Raw genomic sequence first — 23,237 nt, forward strand, 5'->3', positions numbered from 1 at the left:
TCTCTCCCTCCCCACAGTCTCTCTCTCTCTCCCTCCCCACAGTCTCTCTCTCTCTCCCTCCCCACAGTCTCTTTCCGCCCCCTCCCGTCTCTCTCTCCCCCTCTCTGTATCTCTCTCTCTCTCTCTCTTTCTTTCTTTCTTTCTTTCTTTCTCTCTGTATCTCCGTCTCCCACCCTCTCTCTATCCCTCTCTGTATCCTTCTCCCTCTGTATCTCTCTCTCTCTCCCACTCCTCTCTGTATTCGTCTCTCTCTCTCTCTCTCTCTCTTCTTCGCTCTCTCGCTCTCCCTCCCCGCTTCTCTGTCTGTATCTCTCTCTTCCCCACCCTCCCCCCTTCTCTCTCTCCCGCCCCTGTCTCTCTCTCTCCTGCCCCGTCTCTCTCTCCCCCCATCGTCTCTTTCCGCCCCCTCCCGTCTCTCTCTCTCCCCTTCTCTGTATCTCTCTCTATATATATCTCTCTCTCCCCCCCTCTGTGTGTCTCTCTCTCTCTCTCTCTCTCTCTTTCTCTCTGTATCTCTGTCTCCCACCCTCAATCCATCCCTCTCTGTATCCTTCTCTCTCTCTCTCCCACTCCTCTCTGTATCCATCTCTCTCTCTCTCTCTCTTCTTCGCTCTCGTGCTCTTGCGCTCTCGCTCTCTCGCGCTCTCTCTCTCCCTCCCTCCCTCCCTCTCCCTCCTCCCTCCCTCTCTCCTCCCCTCTCTCTCTCCCCCTCTCTTTCTGTATCTGTCTCTCCCCCTCTCTTTCTGTATCTGCCTCTTCCCCCCCTCCTCTCAATCCCTCTCTGTATGCCTCTCTCTTACCCTCTCCTCCCACCCCTCTATTTCTCTCTCCCCCCACTTTGTATTCGTCTCTCTCCCCCACTCTCCCCCTCTCTCTGTTTCCATTGTGTCATGTCTCACTGTCTTTCACTTGCTCGTGCTCACTCTCTCTGTCTCTCTTTCTCGTGCTCTCTCTCTCTCTCGCACGCGCGTGCGCTCTCGCTCACTGTCTGTGTGTCTCTGATTTATTTCCCACCCATCCACCATTTGTCCCTGTTCAATGTGTCTGACCTGTTTCCCTGGGATCACAGTCCTACTGAATCCTCACCATCACATTTCTTTTCCTGATCCCCTGTGGCTGACATTATAAATGGTTCCCTTTTGTTTGATGCAGCCTCCCTTCGTTTCATACTCCAGTTTGGCTTTTGATTCCTTTGCAATGAGAAGGGCCCTTAACCCTGGTGTTTTGAAGAATCTGTGCTTTCCATGATCGGTGTTTGGATAATGTATTTTGCTAGTTTACTGTTATTATCAATCACACACTAACTTGGCAATGTTAAAACTTAAATTAAATCTGAAAAATTTTACATATGAAAGTATTGATCAAGATTAATTATGTTCAAAGCTTATTATTACAAATCGTACTTGTGAAATCATGTTTGCGATAGTTGTTTCAGTGGGGCTTCAGATAGTTAAAGTTGACAAAGTCTTCTTCATTGAAGATCTCTAGGTCATACCTTTTGGATTCTACAGTTAAAGGTTTGCTACTTCACCAAGTTAGAAAACAATATCGAGACCTATTAAAACTTGATTGAAGATATGTGATGGAACTGTCATTTAAGATTTTGGTTTTCCTTTCAATGCAGCATGCTTGCAGAGAAACTAAATATGACTCCTGAAGAAGCAGAGAGATGGATTGTCAACTTAATTCGAAATGCAAGGCTGGATGCAAAAATAGATTCAAAACTGGTAAGAGGTTTTTGTTTGGGTTATGTTTGGCTCTGTTGGAATGTGATGTAATGTATCATTACCAAATGTTGAAGTTATAAAGGCTAAGCATGTAATGACCTAAGTCAAGCGTTTGAACTTGTCATTGTTTGTCTCCAGAAGATTCGTCAGTTGCTAACCCTCTAAATCCAAGTGAAATAATATCTTAATGCGCAGGGACAACCTCTATCGATGTTCTTCCTGACAACAGTGTAAGCTCCTGAGTGGCAGAGTGGCTTCTATTCCACAGCACATCATAATCACTTGGATCTATATAGTAGCACCTTTTTAATTTCGTAATATATCTCAAGGCCCTTCAAAGCAACAGTATTAGATCTGTGCTGTTAGTATTTTTTAAATCTTCTGCGGTAAACCTACAGGAGATCTTTTGTTCCCAAGTACACAAATGTTAGGGATTAGAGTTACACATAGCCACTTAATCATATAAGATTAGGAGCAGTAGTAGGCATATGCAGCTTTTGAACCTCTGCCATTCAATAAAACCGTGATTTCTACATTGATCACTTTCCCACCCCATTCTCCGATTCTTCAATTCCCTTTATGGCCAAAGATCTATCAGTCTCAAGCTTGAAAATACACAAAGATTGAGCGTCCATAGCTCTCTGCAATTTTGAGTTCCAAAGATTCACTTCCCTAAGGAGGAAGAAAGTCTCATCTCAATCCTAAATGGCTGATCCTTTAATCCTGAGACATTGACCTCTAGTCTGGACCACAGCCAGGAGAAATGGCCTTTCAGCTTCTAGCTGTACAGTCTCACTAACGTCCTGTACCATTGAAGCACAACTGACTTGAACTTGCACTCAATCCCCTTTTCAATAAATGGTAACATGCCATTTGTCTTCCTAATTGTTTGCTATGACTGTATATTAACTTTCTGAGATTTATTACAAGGACACTCTAAATATTATCATTTATCAGTCTTCACCTTTGCAAAAACAGGGAGGTGATGGCCTTATCGCTAAACTGTTAATGCAGGTAATGTTCTGGGGATCTGAATTTAAATCCCACCACAATGGATGGTTGAATTTGAATTCAATAAACAAAAATCTGGAATTAAGAATCTAATGAAGACCATGAAACCATTGTCCATTGTTGGAAAAGCTCACCTGGTTCACTCAATGTATTTGAGTGAAGGTAACTGCCATTCTTATCTGATCTGGCCTACATATGAACTCCAGACCCGCAGCAATTAGGGACAGACAGCAAATATTAACCTAGCCAGTGCTCCCCACATCTCATGAATAAACAAAATACAGTTTTTTTTATTCTGCCCAAAGTAGTTTCACAATTCTCCACTCCATTCTCATTCAGCTGATTTTTTTTTTAAACCAGTCACTTAACCTGTAGACACTTCTTGCCATGTCTGTGCGGTATCCTCACAGCTGGCATTTCCACCGAGCTTTGTATTGCCTGCAAACTTAGTTGTATCGCATTGCTCCCCCCACACCCCTAAGCCATTAATCTAGACTTTAAATAGCCGTGTCGAGCACTGATCTTTGACCTTCATTATTTGCACCCTGCTATCCTAAAAATAGTCTCATCATTCCTAAAATTGTCTGTCAAATCAATCCTGACCGATTGTTTTGGAGCCGTCTAAAATTATCTTCCTAACTGTGCTGCCTTACCTTTTGGATAGGTGGGATCACAATGCTAAAATAAGAGTTCTGTATCTAGCAAGAACTTCATTTAGTCAGTGCAGGGGTCATGATGTGACCATCTCACAAAACAAAATAATACATTGATTTCCATGTGTTCTCCAGACACACAATCAATTTGATTGCACTGATCCAAATAGAAAGATACAATCCACAGCTTCCAACTCCCTCCTTCAGTCTGATGGTGCAAATTTCTGTAGGTGCTTCTGATTTGGGGATTATGGATGGATTTGTCACCACATCTTTGGGCAAATACTGTGGATTTATACTTTTTTATACTTCTGGCAAACAATGGAAAGAGGAGTAAAGACTTTTCATATGGTAGTGTTTTTCAAATTCATAGCTAGTCTGGAGATAGCCAGATGACATTAATTGATGTTAAAATGTAATCGAACTTTGTAAATCCATGGACTGGAGTCAAGTATTCATTATCATTTATTTTCAGAGCATTGAAGTTCCAACAGAAATTTGTAAGAAAGCTTTAGTTTTATGTATTGAAGTGTTGAGTAATAGATTTTTCACCATCTTTTCATGGCAACTTTACGGTTTCTGTCTTAGCTAACTTTGCAGCATGATGATTCTTGTCTGGCTAACAAACTCAAGAAAGAGCTAGTTGTTTTAAACTAATTGAGTATGAAGAAAGGATCATTGTTTCATGCAGTTGTACAATAGGTGTTTTTTTTCTTTACTCTAGGTTTTAATAAAATAATTATTCCTATGATACCAGTAATAGTGACTTTTCAGAGGTTCCTTCTGCTTGAGACCCTCGTGGTCATAGATTTTCTGACATCTCAACACTAGGTCTGGTCTTTTCTTTTGCCTACTGAAATCCAAATTTGACTCTCATTCCAACAATCATTTGTGTTGACAAACATTCACCACGTATGGAAGTAAACTGATTCTGAATATCACTACCTTTGTGGTTCTGCAGACTGGGCTAGGCTTATTATGATATTGCCATTTCTCTAACTAAATATTGGGAAGACTAAAGCCATTGCTATAGAACATAGAACATTACAGCGCAGTACAGGCCCTTCGGCCCTCGATGTTGCGCCGACCTGTGAAACCAATCTGAAGCCCATCTAACCTACACTATTCCATTATCATCAATATGTTTATCCAATGACCATTTAAATGCCCTTAAAGTTGGTGAGTCTACTACATTTGCAGGCAGGGCATCCCACGCCCTTGCTACTCTCAGAGTAAAGAACCTACCTCTGACATCTGTCCTATATCTTTCACCCCTCAATTTAAAGCTATGTCCCCTCGTGCTAGCCATCACCATCCGAGGAAAAAGGCTCCCACTGTCCACCCTATATTTAATCTCAATGAATTCTCGAGCACACGCGCATATCTACACAAAAATGAGCTGTTTCCATTGAGCAGCATTGGCCTACCTTAGCTCACCTACTGCTGAAATTCTTATCCATGCTTTTTTTGCCTTTAACTTGACTATTTCAATGCACTCTTGGCTGATCTCCAACTTCTATCCATAAGTTATCCAAACTCTATCCACCCATCACTTTTGTGCTTATTGATCTATATTGGCTCCCAGTTAACCAATCCTCTGATTTGTAATGCTCTCACCTTTGTTTTTCAAATCCCTCCATGGCCTTGCAGCTTCCTATCCCTAATCTTTTCCAGCCCTACATTCCTTCAAGATGATTATGCAACTCCCATTCTGTCTGCTTAAATATCCCAAAATTAAATCATTCTACTATTGGCACCATGCCTGCAGCCATCAAGGCCCCGAATGCTTAAATGCTTAAATCCTTAAATCCTTAAACGCTCCTTGAAAACTACCTCTTTGACAAGGTTTTTGGATGTCTCTTTATGTAGCTCAGTGTCAAATTTGTTTGCTCCGAGGCATTTCCTAGGAAATTTGCCATTGTGCTGTATTTAAAGTGCTTTACAAATGTCAGCAGTTGTCATGAGATAATTTGCTACAGTGGTCACTAATGTATATAAAAGCTCATATACTCAGTATTTAGTGTCTTTCAAACTAGAAGGTCATTGAAAATCCAATAGATGTGAGAGTTCTTAGGTAGATATTTTCTTAACAATGCTGTTTCGTGCTATATTGAAAGGATATGTTTTCCTCTGCGGTCATTGTATTAAAGGCAAAGATGCGAGCTCGTATATGCAGTAACCATTAGATGTTACCACATTCTTTCCAGTTTAAGTGGATAGATAATCCTACAAAATGTTAGCAACCTTGCAATTATAGTGTGTCTTGTACGCTAGTTTTCACGTTTGAGATTAAACAGAAATTTAAACCAATTTCTCCATAGGCATGTGATTTTTTCGCAAGTATCTAAAGTGTCTTGAACTTTGGTTCATTTCAGCACTTCGTATCAAATTGAGTGCATGTACTTCATTGAAAATTTCCATGATCTTGGAGCTACGTTTTGTTTTGTTTTTAGGGGCATGTCGTTATGGGAAACAATGCTGTGTCACCATACCAACAGGTCATCGAGAAAACAAAGAGCCTCTCCTTTCGGAGTCAGATGTTAGCAATGAACATAGAAAAGAAAATGAATCAAAACAATAGGACAGAGGTAAGATCTGCAGACTTCTTTAAGCATAGCCTCAAGAGCACAGAGTCCCCATATGAGCATCTGTGTTGGACAGAAGTACAGTACAAAGAGTGAAGACATTGCATTACACCAAGTTCTGTAAATTGGGTTTCATTAGCAACCCATCTTAAATAAAAGCATAATACTCTGGATGCTAGAAATCTGGAACTTAAAACCCAAAACACCTGAAAAACGGAGCAGGTCTGAAGAAGAGTCATGTTTGACTCGATGTATTCATTCTGTTTCTTAGGTGTTCTCTAACCCCTCAAGCTTTTACAGCATATTACCTTTTAAATTACTTAAACATGAGGCTGAACCTTAAATTTGTTAACATTTTTGGAGAGCAATAGATTTTTTTTGGATACTCAAGTAATTGAGAGAAGGGAAGTAGTGCTAGAGGTAAAATTATGGTGTAAGAATATCCATCATTTTTTTGACTTAAATAAAAATGTAGATGAGCAGGTTAGTAAGTTTGCAGTCAATACAAAGATCGGTGGACAGTGTATAAGGTTGTCAAAGGATACACGGGATATAGATCAGTGGCAGATATGGGCGGAGAAACGGCAGATGGAGTTTAATCTGGCTAAGTGTGGGGTGCTGCACTTTGGGAGACCAAAGGTTAAGGAAAAGTGTACAGTTAGTGGCAGGACTCTGAAGAGCATTCATGTACAGAAGGATCTTGGGGTTTGAGTCCATATCTCCCTAAAAGTAGTCACGCAAGTAGATAGGGTGGTAAAGAAGGCATATAGCATACTTGCCTTTATTGGTTGGGGAATTGAGTACAAGAGTCAGGATGTCATGTTGCAACTTTATAAGACTTTGGTTAGGCCACATTTAGAATATTGTGTTCACTTCTGGTCACCACATTACAGGAAGGATGTGGAGGTTTTGGAAAGGGTGCAGAAAAGGTTTACCAGGATGCTGCCTGGATTAGAGGGTATGAGCTATAAGGAGTGGCGCAGGCTGAGGGGAGACTTGATAGGTCTATAAAATTGAGATGCATAGATAGGGTTGACGGTCAGAATCTTCTTCCCAGAGTTGAAGTGTCCAATACTCGGGGGCATGCATTTAAGGGGAGTGGAGAAAAGTTCAAAGGAGATGTGAGGGGCAAGTTTTTTTTTACATAGTGTGGTAGGAGTCTAGAATGCACTGCCAGGGGTGGTGGAGGAGGCAGATAGGACAGGAGCATTTAAGAGACATTTTAAGGGACTTTAAATAAGCTGATAAATATGCGAGGAATGGAGGGATATGACCCAATGGTAGGCGGAAGGGATTATTTTCATTTGGCATCATGCTTAGCACAACAGCCTGTGCTATACAGTTCTATGTTCTATGAATCAATGAAACATTGTACAATGCAATAGTTACAAATAAGTGTGAACATAGAACATAGAACAGTACAGCACAGTACAGGCCCTTCAGCCCATGATGTTGTGCCGAACTTTTATCCGAAACCTAAGGTCTATCTAACCTCCACCACTACCTTATACTATCATCCGTATGCCTATCTAATAGCCGCTTAACTGCCCCTAATGAGGCCAACTCCACTACCCTCTCCGGCAATGCATTCCACGCCCCTACCACTCTCTGAGTAAAGAACCTACCTCTGACGTCTCCCCGATATCTACCTCCTTTCACTTTAAAACTATGTCCCCTCGGAAAAGCCACCTCCACCCTAGGAAAAAGTCTCTGGCTGTCCACTCTATCTATACCTCTGATCATTTTGTACACCTCTATCAAGTCACCTCTCATCCTTCGTTGTTCTAAAGAGAAAAGCCTTAGCTGTCTCAACCTTTCCTCGTAAGACCTTCCCTCCATTCCAGGCAACATCCTCGTAAATCTCCTCTGCACCTTTTCTAACGCCTCCACATCTTTCCTGTAATGAGGTGACCAGAACTGGACACAATACTCCAGATGTGGCCGAACCAGGCTTTTGTTTCGCTGGAGCATAACTTCACGGCTCTTGAATTCAATCCCTCTATTAATGAAAGCTAACACACCATACGCCTTCTTAACAACTCTATCCACCTGGATGGCAGCTTTCAGGGAACTGTGAACATGAACCCCAAGATCCCTCTGTTCCTCCACACTGCCAAGAATCTTTCCGTTAACCCTGTATTCTGCTTTCAAGTTTATCCTTCCAAAATGAATCACCTCACACTTTTCAAGGTTAAACTCCATCTGCCACTTCTCAGGTCAGCTCTGCATTCTATCAATGTCCCTTTGTAACCTAGAACAGCCCTCCGCACTGTCCACAACGTGACCCACCTTCGTATCGTCCGCGAACTTGCTAATCCACCCTTCCACTCCTACATCCAAATCATTTACAAAAATCACAAATAGAAGAGGACCCAGAACAGATCCTTGTGGTACACCACTCGTAACTGAGCACCATGTTGAATATTTTCCGTCTACTATAACCCTTTGTCTTCTAAGGGTCAGCCAATTCTGAATCCAATCTGCCACATTTTCCCCTATCCCATGCCCCCTTACCTTCTGCCTGAGCCTACCATGAGGAACCTTATCAAACGCCTTACTTAAATCCATGTATACCACACGTGTGCAATTGAGTGTCGTTCTAAAATTGTGATCACCAATCTATGGTTAAAAGACTTTAGATTATTCTAAACCCTCCTTCATAAATTAGCATAAATTTAACAGTGAAGTAAATTGCTTCAAGTTAAAAATGGCTCCTGCAGTTTGCAAGTGATAGTGAACGCTGGTAATTATATTTTATAATTGCATTTCTTTATCCAAACAACTACAAATGACTTTGCATTTCCACATATGTGCAAAAATTGGATAAGAGATCCTAAACAGTTTGTAACACAATGTAGCCATCAGTGTATTGTAACTTCTTCCTGGTTTTTAAGTTTGTCAGCTCATCATTGTTTCAGTTGCAGCTTTTTGCGTGCATCAATTTTGTATTTTGAAAATAGTTGCAAGGACAGAGTTTCTGATTTATGTTCTGCTTCTTCAAATTCAAACGTGTATGGGTGGAGTGACAATAGTATTTCATTTCTCAGATATTGGGGAGAATTTTTGTTTTCTTTATTCATTCATGGGATGAGGGCGTCACTGGCCAGGCAGCATTTATTGCCCATCCCTAATTGCCCAGAGGGCAGTTGAGAGTCAACCATATTGCTGTGGGTCTGGAGTCCCATGTAGGCCAGACCAGGTAAGGATGGCAGTTTCCCTCCCTAAAGGACATTAGTGAACCAGATGTTTTTTTCCGACAATCAACAATGGATTCATGGTCATTATTAGATTCTTAATTCCAGATATTTTATTGAATTCAAATTCCACCATGTGCCGTGGCAGGATTCGAACCCGGGTCCCCAGAACATTGTCTGGGTCTCTGGAATAATAGTCCAGCGATAATGTCATTAGGCCATATGTTCAAATAAACTGCCCACTGGAGTAAGAGGGGTAGTGTACATATGGGAGCTTTCAAATTCACTTATGTAAATTTGGTGCTTTACATAGATTTTGATTATTTTCCCAATGCTTATACAGTGCAGAGAATTGTAAACCAGTTACTTCTCTGTTTCCAGTCAGAAAACGTGACAAGATTTATCATTTAAATTGACTACTGATAATGTATCTACTAGTTGAATCCTCTGGAAACATGATGCATTGTTTACCTAAAGGTTTTCCAGAAAGGCTCAGCTCAGACGATTCTCTGAACATATTAACAGTTCCTTGCTTATTTCTGCTTCTAATAAAGCTGAGTTCCATAGTTTTTAGTAAAGTTGAATTTGCTGTGATTCATCTTGTACTTTATAATCAAATGTGAATATTTTTAAAAGTTTAAAAATTTTTGGAGAATTTAGAAAGTTTGTGTACATCATTTGAATGACATGTATTAAAAGGGAAATATAGATGTAAGTATTATGATTTTGTAGACATGTTCTCGGTATTTTAATTGAAAACTAATATCTCTAGTCTGCCTTTGCAATGGAGCTGTGACATAGTGACAAGATTCAACATCAGTGAGGAAGAGAATTGTTCAAGATTAATTAAACACTGTTGTCAGTTATTGATTATTGTTTTCCTTCTCGCTGTCTGTCTTGGTGGGAACATAGTTTGGGTGATGGGAAGCGTGTGGACAACCTATGCGCCAACAGGAGAACCTCCAGCTGTGCTGAGAAGGAAGACTCTTTGCCATGTATTTCCAAGTGCAGCCAGAAAGGGCATGCTCAACTCCCTGTCCAAAGGGCTTGCAACTGTAGTTCCTTTTCATTCATTCATTCAGTCTTTGTAAACCCATCAAAAGGCTGACGTGCAATACTAAGGAAATACTCTACAACACTGCATCTATTCTGCAAGCAGGACCCTTCCACAAAGGCCTACCCCAAGCTTACCTCCACTTTACTTCATTGCTCTTTGCATCTTGTGTGCGGTTTATTGCTTTTTTACGCCTCTTTAAAAAAATTTGTGAAGTTTTGTGTTGTGTTTGACTTCAATCCAGTCATTAGTATCAACTTTAAATTGCAAGTTATAATTTGTGCCTTATTGTTGAAAAAAAGAGAGAGACTATTAACACTTTTGACAATTCTTTATTGTTTATAATCCTTTATTGTCTCCCGGTTTGACAACTCTTGGTGACCTTAACACCTGATGTCAAAAAGAGAGTGGTTTAACTTGCCCAAAAGTTGGAGAGGTTCAGAGTTTTCCGAGGAAGGAACGAAAATTTCTCTCAAAATTATTTTGGTTCTCTGACATAACCAAGACGAGTATTGTGATTTTCCTCTCAAGAAGGTGGCAAAACAACATCTTAGGCTTCAAATGCCAAATAAATTTATGAAACATTCTAAGAACAAGCAGTATCATGTTTAATAATAACACTTAAGCTTAGCCATATGAGAAATAACGTTCTGAGAAATAAGTTTCTTTGCAGTTCAAAACTGAGAAGTCAACTGGATTCTTCTCTCTTCTCAATATTTATGGAAGTTATTTGGTTTGATTTAGTTCTCAATTGGACAAAATTTGCTAAATACCATTCCATTTCAATAAAAGTAGACAAATGAGTTGAGCAAAACAGCCAGTGATGGATTACAGAAGGTTCATATCAAAGCATCAGTCTGAACAGTGCCTCTTTGATCACTTAGAAATGTAGAATTTTGTGTATCTCGTTAGGACAAACTGATTTAAGTAATGGTAGGGGCAACATATCTTACTTCACCTCCAAACTCACCCTCACCACTTCCTTTCTAAAGAGATAATTGCATTTACTACTTCACTGATCAAATATCCTGATATTTGGTGAAACTGTGTATCTGTGGGGGAGATATCCCTAAGGTAACTTCTGCATATTAAAATAGTGCGAAAGATGAACATTCTGGTACTGAAATGGTTTGGAAAAGAACTTCTTGTTTTTCTTGTCTAAGCTTTCTTGTCTAAGCTTTCTTGTCTTCTTGCTTGTGATATTTTGAGTACCACTTCCAAGTCCATTACATCATTCTGACTGAGAACTGAATTTTGACTATAAAGGAACTCCCTTCCTAATAGTATGTGCGGGCACTTCCACCAGACACTGCAGTGATTTAAGAAGGTAGTTCACCATAACCTCAAGGGCAACTAGAAGTGGGCAAAATGATGGCTTGGTCAGGATCAGGCACATTCTAAGCATATCACAATTAATAGAAATAAATGTTACCATCATTTGCAATTGCAAGTGGTACATGAAAACCAAGTAGCCAGTGCACCTCCTTGGCTGCTTGAGATATCTTTCATGTTCTTTAGTGGGTTTTGGTGTAACTCAAGGAATTATCTTGAGATTACAGCATATTAACTGAACATTAAGTATATGAATGTATATTGTAAGCATGTAACTCGCGACAAGATTTAGAATACAATGCTGACAGCCCAGATCCACAACCTATTTAATTTTGAAGCACATAACCTTGAACAGTCTGTTCCTATTATGCCTCTAAACTTGTGCAATTCTACCAAATGTGACAGCTCGTAAACATAATTACCTTGCTCTTAAACCTTAGTACCAAGGGAGGTTTTTTTCTGATTCTTTAAAAGTTGGATTTCATCCACCACTTGGGCATTTTTAGATCAGGAGCTGTCGAGCAACAATGGCCCCTTGCTCAACATCACTGCTTTCTCCCCTTTGTATCTTGTGTCAAGGGGAATTCTAATTTTGCTCAGTTTTCTGATGCATAAATACTGATAAGGGAACAATCAAACTTCTGTTCATCCCTTGAGCCTGTAGGACAGTGGGGTGGTGGGGTCAATTTTTCAGAGAGTCTGTAGAATCTTAAAACACAAAAAAAGACCATTGAGCCTGTTATGCCTCTGCCAGTTCTTGAAAGAGTTATCCATTACCCTGTTTTCTGCTGTAACTCGACAATTTTTTTTTTCCCCCAAGTATGTAACTAGTGACCTTGAAAGTCATTGAATCTTGTAGAATTTCAGACAAAGCATTACAAATCATAATAACTCACCACATAAAATATATTTTTTTGGTCAAGATCCAAGCTGATGGTAATACTGGACAAGTCAGATAACAAAGTGAAACCTGGCTTAATAGATCATAGGTTTTATTTTTGCAGTTTGGCTACAGTGGTGCTTAGTTACTGAATGTATTCATGCAAGGCTGCTAATGTTCTTTAATAACAGAATGTAATTTTGTTATGTAATTTTTGAAAATGCTGCGACAGTTTAGAAAAATCTGCTCCTTTACAGGTACTAAATCCCAGTGAAGTTTCACTTCTACCTTCACTCATTAATTTCTTGCAGAACTCACTGTTACAGGTCTGATGGCCTGGAAAGCTTAGTTTTAGATAACGGGGTCTAGAGCTGGATGAACACAGCAGGCCGAGCAGCATCAGAGGAGCAGGAAGGCTGACGTTTCGGGCCTAGACCCTCCTTCAGAAATTCCTTCAGGAAAGCTTATTTTTAGCTTCAACAGCTAGAAAACCTTTACAAATGCTCAACCTTGAGATTTTACAAATTAATAAACCAACCATCTGATATGAAAATTGCATTTCTGAACTGAAACCTGATTCTTCTCAAACTACTGGTGCGCCCCCCCCCCCCCCCCCCCCCCAAAAACGATTTATTGTTCTGTATATCATAAAATTCAGCATTGTAAACACATCATTAATTAACTCCATAGATATCTTACTAGGCATTTAACTTAAGTCACGTGCTTTCTTGGAAATAGTTAACTCAGTTTGCTATTTGAAATGGCTTTCTGATGTCTTTTTAAAGAAGCCTTCACAACTCAAACTATGGATCTGCTAATTTTAAGCTCCAAATTCCCACTAACAATACATTATGAACTTTTATAATACCTTCCTCTTCTTCGTTCTCTGGCTGTTGCTAAATATTTAAACCTTGCGGCATTTTACTTTGGAATATTGCAGGCCTGGAGGAAAGATGATTAGTTTATTTTTGGAGAAAATGAAGGATTGCTGATTTGCATTAATTTTTTGAGGATAGGAAGAGTTGAACATATACCTATTACATATTTAAACCCAATGATGAGTTATTTAAAAAACCGTGTTTCACTTTGTAGTGCCAGCACTGTCTGGAGTAGATTAATGAAGCATGCTATTGAGAATAGAATCAGTGAGATTCTTTTAAAAGACAGCTTGTTGTGATCTTCAGAGAATATTTCCAGTTGCTGGTTAGCTGACAATTGCTAGAACTTGCTTGATCATCAAAAATCTGAGAGAAAAATTCCATGATTTTTCCTGTACTTTTGTTGCTTGTTTCTAAAAGCAGAAAATGCTGTAAATACTCAGCAGGCCAGGGGGTCTTTGTGTAGAAAAAACATGATGTCCCATCAAAATTGGAAAGTGTTCGAAATAAACAGCTTTAAGTCAGATGTCTTGACCTACGATGTAAAATCACCTTACTCATAACAGATTTTATCCTTCCAAACATAACTCTCCTCCTCCTTTATTCCCAGAGCCTGTCCACCAACTTTAAGGCACAAGTCAGGAGTGTGTTGGAATCTTCCCCATTTGCCTCAATAAGTGTAGCTCCTCTAACTCTCAAGAAGCTTAACGCAATTGAGGACAAAGCAGTGTGGAGCCGGAGGAACACAGCACGCCAGGCAGCATCAGAGGAGCAGGAAGGCTGACGTTTCGAAACGTCAGCTTTCCTGCTCCTCTGATGCTGCCTGGCCTGCTGTGTTCCTCTGGCTCCACATTGTGTTATCTCAGACTCCAGCGTCAGCAGTTCTGACCGTCTTTGAGTGAAGACAAAGCAACCTGCTTGATTGGCACCTTATCTACCACCTTCAATATTCACTCCCTTCATCACTGTTGCACAGTGGCAACTATGTGTATCATCTACACAAAGCACTGCTGGAACTCATGAAAGTTCCTCCAACGGTGTTTTTCGAACCTGTTGCAACTACCACCTAGAAGAGCAAGAGCATTAGATACATGGCACATCTCCACTTGCAAGTTTCCCTCTAATCAATTCACCATCCCGACTTGGAAGTGTATTGCTGTTTCTACAGTGTCACTGGGCCAAAGACCTTCCCGACAGCAAAATAAAAACAAAGAACTGCCAATGCTAAAAATATGCATCAAAAACAAAGGGACTTGAATATTAATGCCTTCTTTTTCCTCTACAGATGTTGCCAGACCTTCTGAGTTTCTTCAATGCTTTCCGTTTTCATTTGCCTCCCTGTAGCGTGGCGCTACACCCCAATGATTACAACAGTTTCAGAAGGCAGCAATCAGGAATTGGCCATCCATGCTGTCTCAGCCAGTGACACTCATCCCTTGAACAAAGTAAACAACAAGCTGTCTGAACAGAGATCATCATTCCCTCATATCAGTCTAACTGTTAAATACAGGTGTTTTTGTCCATTCACCCTGGAAATGAAGTTCCATCTGCAGAGAGGATCAAAGTGGTATATGTGGAAGAACCAGAATCGAGAACTCTGGGCAGGGAGAGGAAAAATAAGAAAGAGAGGATGGCAGATCAAGAAATAAATGAACATACTCCTATAGAATCTGTCTGAATAGAACATAGAACAGTACACCACGGTACAGGTCCTTCGGCCCACGATGTTGTGCTGACCTATTATCCTACTAAGGTCAATCTACCCTGCATACCCTACATTTTACTATCCTCCATGTGCCTATCCAAGAGTCGCTTAAATGTTCCTCATGTGCTCATTCCACGCACCCACAACACTGTAAAGAACCTACCTCTGATATCTCCCCCATACCTTCCTCCAATCACCTTAAAATTATGCTCCCTCGTAATAATCATTTCCGCCCTGAGAAAAAGTCTCTGGGTATCCACATTATCTATGCCTCTCATCATCTTGTACACCTCTATCAAGTCACCTCTCATCCTTCTTCACTCCAATGAGAAAAGCCCTAGATCCCTCAACCTTTCCTCATAAGACCTGCCCTCCAGTTCAGGCAGCATCCTGGTAAATCACCTCTGCACCCTCTCTAAAGCTTCCACATCCTGCCTATAATGAGGCGATCAGAACTGAACACAATATTCCAAGTGTGGTGCAACCAGGGTTTTACAGAGCTGCAGCATAACCTCGCGGCTCTTAAACTCAATTCCCCTACCAATGAAAGTCAACATACCATATGCCTTCTTAACAACCCTATTAACTTGGGTGGCAACCTTGAGGGATCTATGGACGTGGATCCCAAGATCCCTCTGTTCCTCCACACTGCCAAGAATCTTGCCATTAACCCTGTATTCTGCATTCAAAATCAACCTTCCAAAATGAATTACATCATGCTTTTCTGGGTTGAATTCCATCTGCCACTTTTTTGTCCAGCTCTGCATCTTGTCAATGTCCCGTTGCAGCTTACAACAGCCCTCCATGCTGTCCACAACTCCACCAACCTACGTGTCATCTGCAAACTTACTAATCCACCCTTCCACTTCCTCATCCAAGTCATTTATAAAGATCACAAAGAGCAGGGGTCCCAGAACAGATCCCTGCGGCACACCACTGGTCACCAAGCTCCAGGCTGAATACGTTCCATCTACTACCACACTCTGTCTTCTATTGGACAGCCAGTTTTGTATCCAGACAGCCAAATTTGCCTGAATCCCATGCCTCCTTACTTTCTGAATGAGTCTACCCTGGGGAACCTTATCAAATGCCATGCCAAAATCCATATACACCACATCCACTGCTCTGCCCTAATCAATGTGTTTTGTCACATCCTCAAAAAATTCAATAAGGCTCGTGAGGCATGACCTGCCCCTCACAAAGCCATGCTGACTATTTCTAATTAAACTGTGCTTTTCCAAATAATCATAAATACTATCTCTCTCAATCCTCCAATAATTTGCCCACCACAGAAGTAAGACTGACTGGTCTGTAATTCCCAGGATTATCCCTATTCCCTTTCTTGAATGATATGTTGGAAAGAGTAATAAAGTTCAGTGGACGACGGGTAAAATATGAAACGGGCTGGGGAAGAAAGTATGGAAATCTATTTCCAAAAACATTGAAGACAATTGAATAATTATAATTTTATGATCCTACTGGAAAGTAATCTCTTCCACGCTGATTTGGAATGCAATGCACAACTCTGGTGTCATTTGTATAAAAAGGATTTAGAGGCACCGGGAAAGGTGCAAAAATGGTTTACAGTTTCTGGTAAACTGCAAGTTTGTACCAATTGGGGAAATCATGTTTAACAGGTTTATTGGCATTCTCTGAGGAAGTGGATATTGGGGACCTAGTTGGAGTCCTGTACTTAGATTTTCAGAATACGTGTGGTAAGATGCAAAATCAGAGGTTATTTGAAAAATTAAAGCTTGTGGTGTAGGGAGTAACATATTCACCCGAATAGAAGTTTAGCTAACTAGCAGAAAATGAAGTAGAAATAAATGCGTCATTTTCTGATCAGCAAGATGTAATAAGTGGCGTGTCATCAGGATCCTTGCTACAAGCTCAACTTCTTACAATTTGTATAAATGAATTGGATGTTAGCTAACTTTATTGATGAAGTAGCTAGGTAGGAAATTGGTTTGTGAAATGGCCATGGGAAGCTGCAGAGGCATGTAGGTCAGTGAAGTCTCCGGGAATTGAACTGACAAACAGTATAATGTAAGACAATGTAAAATTGTCTATTTTGACAAGAAGAATATTATGTAAATGGTGAAAGATTGAAGAGCTTTGAGATGCAGATGGAACTGGATGTCTTTATTCATGAATCTGAAAAGTTGGTGTTTTCAGCTGAGGAAATAATTGGGAAAGCTGTAGAATGTTATTGTTTATTGAGAGGCAAATTGAGAAAGTAGAGAGATCATGCATAAGTTATAGAGGGTACTGGTGAGATCACTTCAGGTGCATTGTGTACAGTATTGATCTCCTTATTTAAAGAAGGATATAAATGCATGGGAAGCATTTCAGAGAAGGTTTACTATACCTGGAATGGATTTGCTTTCTATGAAGAAAGTTTGAACAAGCGACTTGGCTTTTATCCACCAGAGTTTAGAAGTAGAAGATTAAAACATGTATGATTCTGTCAGGTCCTTACATGTTGGGTGTGGAGGAGATGTTTCCACTTGGATAATCTGGAAACTAGAGGTCACCCATTCAAAACACAGGAGGAGAAAAGACCTATCAGAGAGTTGTAAGCCTTTGGAACTCTACTTCCACCATCTTTGGAGGAAGAGAGTCATTGAACATTTTTAAGGCTGGTGTAAATAGATTCTTAATGAGCAAGTTGGTGAAATGCTCTTGGTAATGAAGTGGGATGTGAAGCAATCGGGACACCCCCATCATCTTATTAACTGGTCGAACAGGCTCGAGGAACCACTCTTCTCTGTTTCTAGTTCATAGACATACGCAGGGAAGATTATTCAGGCTGGATTTCTTTCCTCATATGAAGACAAGACTGATGGTGACTTAATTGAGTATTTAAAATTAGGGAGGAGTTCGGTGGAGCGAATCAGAAAATGTTTCTCCTTGTGGAGAACAGCAAAGAAATCCAATTGTGAATTCAGAAAAAAAAATCCAGTCTTTATCCAAAGAATGAGTAGAATATGGAACTTGCTACCACAGGTAGTGATTTCTAAGGTTTTGGAGTAGATCTGTAGCTCGGGTTGTGGGTATTGAGATTGGTTGGCTCGCCGAGCTGGTTTGTTGTTCTGCAGACGTTTCGTTACCGTGATTGGTAACATCCTCAGTGCAGCCTCTGATGAAGCGTCGGTGTGTTTTCCCACCTGGTTTTTAAACTCTGGGGTCTGTTGCGATGGATTGCCTCACTTCCGGTTTTCCTTCGTAGTGGAATGTATATGGGATCGAGTTCAATGTGTTTATTAATAGCATGCTTTGTGGAGTGCCATGCTTCCAGGAATTCTCATGCTTGTCTCTGCCTAGCCTGTCCCAGGATCTTGGTGTTGCCCCATCGAAGTTGTGGTTCTCCTTCTCCATGTGAATTGAGATGAGTGAGTATTGGTCGTGTCTTTTTGTTGCCAGTTGGTGTTCATGTACTCTTGTTGTTAGTTTCCTTCCTGTTTGTCCGATGTAGTGTTTCTCGCAGTCTCTGCAGGGGATCTTGTAGATGACATCGGTCCTGTCCATGGCGGGGAGTGGGTCTTTAGTTCAGGTGAGCACTTGTCGTAGGGTTGATGTGGGCTTGTGTGCCACTCTGATGCCCAGCGGTCGTAGAAGTCTTGTGGTGAGTTCTGACGTGTTCCTGATGTTGGGTAGTGTGATGAGTGTGTCGGGGAGTGTAAAATCTTTCTGATGCTGTTCCTGTAGGCATCTCCTGACCCAGTTCTTTGGCTATCCATTATCCTTGAACACTTGGAAGAGTATTCTTCCTCCTCTTGGCGTAGTTCCATGTTGCTGCAGTGTGTTGTTGCCCTTTTAAATAGTGTTCGCATGCAGCTTCGTTTGTGTGTGCTGGGATGGTTACTATTGAAGTTCAATAGCTGGTCTGTGTGTGTGGCTTTTCGGTGTACTTTCGTTTGCAGTTCCCCATTTGTCTTGCGCTCTACCATGACGTCCAGAAATGGGAGTTGTTTGTCCTTCTCCTCTCTGGTGAGTTTTATTCCAGTGAGGGTGTTGTTTATGAGTTTGTGTGTGTCTTCTAATTTGGTCCGTTTAATGATGACAAAGGTGTCGTCTGTGTAGCGTATCCATAGTTTAGTTTGGATTTGCGGAAGGGCAGTCCTTTCCAGCCTTTGCATCACTGCTTCTGCTATGAGTCCGGAGATGGGTGATCTCATGGGTGTCCCGTTGATTTGCTCGTATGTTTGGCCGTTGAAGGTGAAGTGGGTGGTCAGGCATAGGTCCAGTAGTTTAAGCATGTTGTCCTTGGAGATGGTTTCACTGGGGTCGTGTTCTTGTTCAAGTAGTGTTGTCATTGTTTCCCTTGCTAGTGGTGTGTCTATTGATGTGAATAGGGCGGTGACATCAAACGATATCATGGTCTCTTCGTCCTCTATCTTTGTCTTTGATGGAGTTGAGGAACTCTTGGGCTGAGTGGATGGAGTGGGGTGACTTGTTGACTAGGTGCTTGAGTCTTCTTTGTAGTTCTCTGGCTAATCTGTGCGATGGAGTGCCTGGTAGAGAGACTATGGGTCTGAGGGGGACTCCCGGTTTGTGCACTTTAGGGAGGCTTGGGGTGTGTTGGTTCCTTCGGGTTTCATTCTTAAGAAGTCTGTTTTGTTGATCTGTCCTGTTTGTTTAAGTCTTTGTAGCGTGTAGAGGATTTTGTTGCCTAGTTATGGTGTCGGGTCAGTTTGTACAGGTCGGTATGTGTTCTAGTCGGCGAGCAGTGCTTGTGCTTTGGAGATGTAGTCCTTTTTATTCATTATCACTGTCATGCTCCCTTTGTCTGCAGGTAGTATAGTGATGTTCTTGTCCTTCTTTAATCTGTCCAGGGCTTGTCTTTCCCTTGTGTTGAGGGTGTTGAGTTCCCTCTTTCTGGTTAGTGTCGGGACTACTGTCTGTCTTATAGTTTGTTGTGTTTCTTTGTTGATATTGTTGGTCTTGAGTGTGGCTTCCAGTGTAGCTAGCCATTCCGTTTTGTTGGCGTCCCTGTAGTTGTAGTTCAGTCCCTGGGTGAGAACATCTTTTTCTGCGTCTGTCAGTTTCCTGTCGGAGAGGTTCCTTATCCATGTGTCAGTTCTGTGATGGTTCAGGTGTGATTGGCTTATTTCTAACTCCCGGGTAATGGACGCAAACTAGGGTTGCTACAGATAAATGAAGTCTTGGAGAGCTACAATAATTTGGTCAACTCCCCATTTTATTATTGTGTAAATTGAAATATGTTTGGTTGTTACATGGTTAATGAGAAGTCTGGAGGAGTAGGCTTGTTTTCTCATGAAGGTTTTATAAACTCAATACCATTGTATTTTAGTTTCAAGACAGTGACAGTCTGAAAGGCAACTGTAACTCTTATGGTCGTGATTTTGTGCTTGTTATAATTGCTTTGCCTGCCCTACAACAGTTGGATAGCTAGGCACCATAACTTGTGACAAAGGGCAAATACCCTTTTATACATTGCAATTTTTTTACTGAACGGAGTTGTTTTCCTTGGCTTAACAGATCAAGCTTCTGATGCTCTGCAGTACTAATTTAATTCATGCAATACGTTACTGCTCACTGATTAGAGCAATATTGACTGTGTTATGGAAAGGTGGTTGTGGTTTATGGCTTTCTATTATGATGTAGTGTCTTTTTAACTGACATAGAAATAGCACCATGGAAGTTTTGTTACAACTGAGGTCTGAATTTTGAGCCTGGCATTCCTTTATAAAGAAGTCAGGAATGTTATATCTTACTTAAGTTTACTTAGGTTTACTTAAATACATATCCATTGTGAAAGATTTTACACTTACTTGTAAAAGTCTTGTTTATCCTAATTTCTATCTGTATCGAAGATTTGAAGTGATGGGATAACATAGATTGTTGGTTAATCCTGCTTTGTCTACATCCACTTAATATCCCACTTGGTTTATTTCATACTGACTGCCTTCTAATGCTGTCCTACCATCAGATGGTACTCTGGGCATTATTTACCAAGAGGGAGAATTTTGAAAGCCAGGCCACTTTTGAGACCTTTCAGGTATTTCCCTGTTGAGAGACAGGAAATATTTTCCTATTCTGGAGCTCAATCCCTAATTAACCAAGAATATTATCTACCATTTACTTTGCCTTTGTAGAATTGTCTTTATCTGGTTGAACCAAGGAGTCAAAATTGCTGAATTTAGGAAATCTGTAAAGTTCATTTACAGACCAATTTATTCTCAATGTGACTCTGCAAGTTCTTTAATGTTTGAGCTGAAATTTGTTTGTTTTCCTCTTGGAAAACTGACACCACACTAAATAGTGTCATTAACAGAGGATTTGTAAATAGCGCACACATGGCATTGATAGAAATTGTGTCGGGATATTTTGTATGTATTTGGGGTTTCTGTTGATGCCCGTTATGTCTACCTTATTCAGGCATCTTTTCCATAACTTTATTTTGCTCTCATTTCTGGATTTGCTGACTGGTCTGCCCAGATTTTTCTTGACTTCAAATCTGTGGCCAAGGCTGCAGTTTAAAATGTTCAGTGGCAGCAGCCAGCTGCTTGATCTCAGACTTCTGAAATTGTGACTGCAGGAACACTTACAAAATGTCAAGCCGTGTTGCATTTACCTCAGACGAGGAAATTCACCAGTTAGCTATTTCAGCTGACAGGGAGAGTCACTTCACATGGCTCATAATTAGCTCTGGGCAAGAAATTTTGTCCAGCTTACTTGCATGCATGATTTTCTGCCAGGACTGTAAAAACATGGTCTTCAGTTTAGTGGAAAAAAAATTTGAATCTTGCAAGGACAAATTAAATTATTCATTTTGATGGGATAGTTTTATGTCTGTTTTGTCATATTAATGTACATATTTTGGGCAATTCTCTGACATGACAAAGACATAAGTAATTTTTACAGGGGACAGTACTCTTAAAAGCTAAAATCTAGTTTGTTTACACAGTCTGGCCAGTATTGAATTTATTTATTTTCGGAATATATTTTAAGATTATGGTACTAAGTTGGATGAATAAAAGTTGAATTACATATCAGTATTTATCTAATACTACTTCCAATTCAGGCAGAAGAGTCCTTTGTTTTGTTTGTAAGCCGTAAAAGGATAGTGTTTGGTTTCCCATTTTTGGACTCCATCCAAAGCAGCATTCAGTTTATAAAACCTGAAATGATGATGCTTCACACTTCAGACACGTAATAATTTAGTTACTTTTGGGCATCTGCTTTTTGGGACTCTTGAGACTGCATTCTAAACAGACAGTGTAATGGCTGCTCCATATAAATTAGGGTACAGATTGCCTTATTAAGTAAGCTACAGTCTGTAATACTTGTAGACTCTCAAGGTCTTAAGCTCTGAATACAGTCAGTTAATAAGATGTCTGCATGTGTTAAATAAACCTCTTGTGATTTTCCTGCATTTGATTTCACTCTTGTTTTCCAGGCTCCAAACTGGACCACTACAGACTCTGGTTTTTACTGACAAGAATTACAGAAATGTGAGCAGATTGAAGTTCCCAACAGTGCTGAGTCATTCCACCATTTGACGTTCATCTTTAACAACAATTTTTTTTTTAAAGTGGAAGACATTATTGTCATGTTTTGAAGTACATATAAGTGGATAAAATAAAATGTTAACTTGAAACATTTCAATCTTTCCATCTTATTTTAGGATTATTTGTAGTTCTGTCAATCTTTTTATCACTCAATAAAGTTTGTTCCTATTCTGCATTAGGACTACAAGAGAAATCAGTCTGTTTATATTGTGATATTCTGCAGTGAGCTGAGCACAAATGATATATTGCACCATCAAAAGTTGTTAAAATATGTTTGAAAGTGTAAATGGGCAACACTTAAAAGATGGCTTTAGGCAAGAACTGAGGAGCAAACGCAACATAGTCATTCAGGTGATTTCACCTGCTTGGTTTCAATGAGTAATATAAACACAGCAGCTGCTACGTCCTAGTTAAGATACAGTTGTCTCATTTAACAATCAGATATTGACATCATTGCTCCACCAGTCTGCTAGTAGACTGGAATGGACTTGTCTTATTCATTTAACATACTCCTAGCTCCAGCCTACCATCTGAAAAGTAATTATCCCTATCATTGTTCTTTATTTTAGTAAGGCTTATTTGGTAACACACTTGGCTGAGAATCTGAAGGTTATGAGACAAATTCACACACCAGAGATTGACCTCAACATTCTGGCTGACACACTGTGTAGTACTGAAGAAGT

The 23,237-nt window shown here is 40.3% G+C and overlaps 1 protein-coding gene across 1 annotated transcript; it reads left to right on the forward strand.

Annotated features, from left to right (window-relative positions):
- Positions 1–1,593: 1,593 nt before the first annotated feature.
- On the forward strand, positions 1,594–22,643 carry LOC125482926 (eukaryotic translation initiation factor 3 subunit E-like). Its single transcript, XM_048595744.1, has 3 exons — positions 1,594–1,727; positions 5,845–5,979; positions 22,443–22,643. Exons 1-3 carry the CDS (start codon positions 1,626–1,628, stop codon positions 22,479–22,481), a joined length of 276 nt encoding a protein of 91 aa, XP_048451701.1. The 5' UTR covers positions 1,594–1,625; the 3' UTR covers positions 22,482–22,643.
- Positions 22,644–23,237: the final 594 nt, after the last annotated feature.

This window comes from Rhincodon typus, chromosome 4 (assembly GCF_021869965.1).
Source record: "Rhincodon typus isolate 14 chromosome 4, sRhiTyp1.1, whole genome shotgun sequence".
NCBI classification, from domain to species: domain Eukaryota; kingdom Metazoa; phylum Chordata; class Chondrichthyes; order Orectolobiformes; family Rhincodontidae; genus Rhincodon; species Rhincodon typus.

Bases quoted from the DNA above. Each gene is read 5' to 3' on its own strand.
- LOC125482926 (XM_048595744.1), top strand. From the start codon at position 1,626: ATGCTTGCAGAGAAACTAAATATGACTCCTGAAGAAGCAGAGAGATGG. The intron at 1,728-5,844 runs GTAAGAGGTTTT...TTTTGTTTTTAG, and splicing joins CAAAAATAGATTCAAAACTG to GGGCATGTCGTTATGGGAAA. The intron at 5,980-22,442 runs GTAAGATCTGCA...CTTGTTTTCCAG, and splicing joins ATCAAAACAATAGGACAGAG to GCTCCAAACTGGACCACTAC.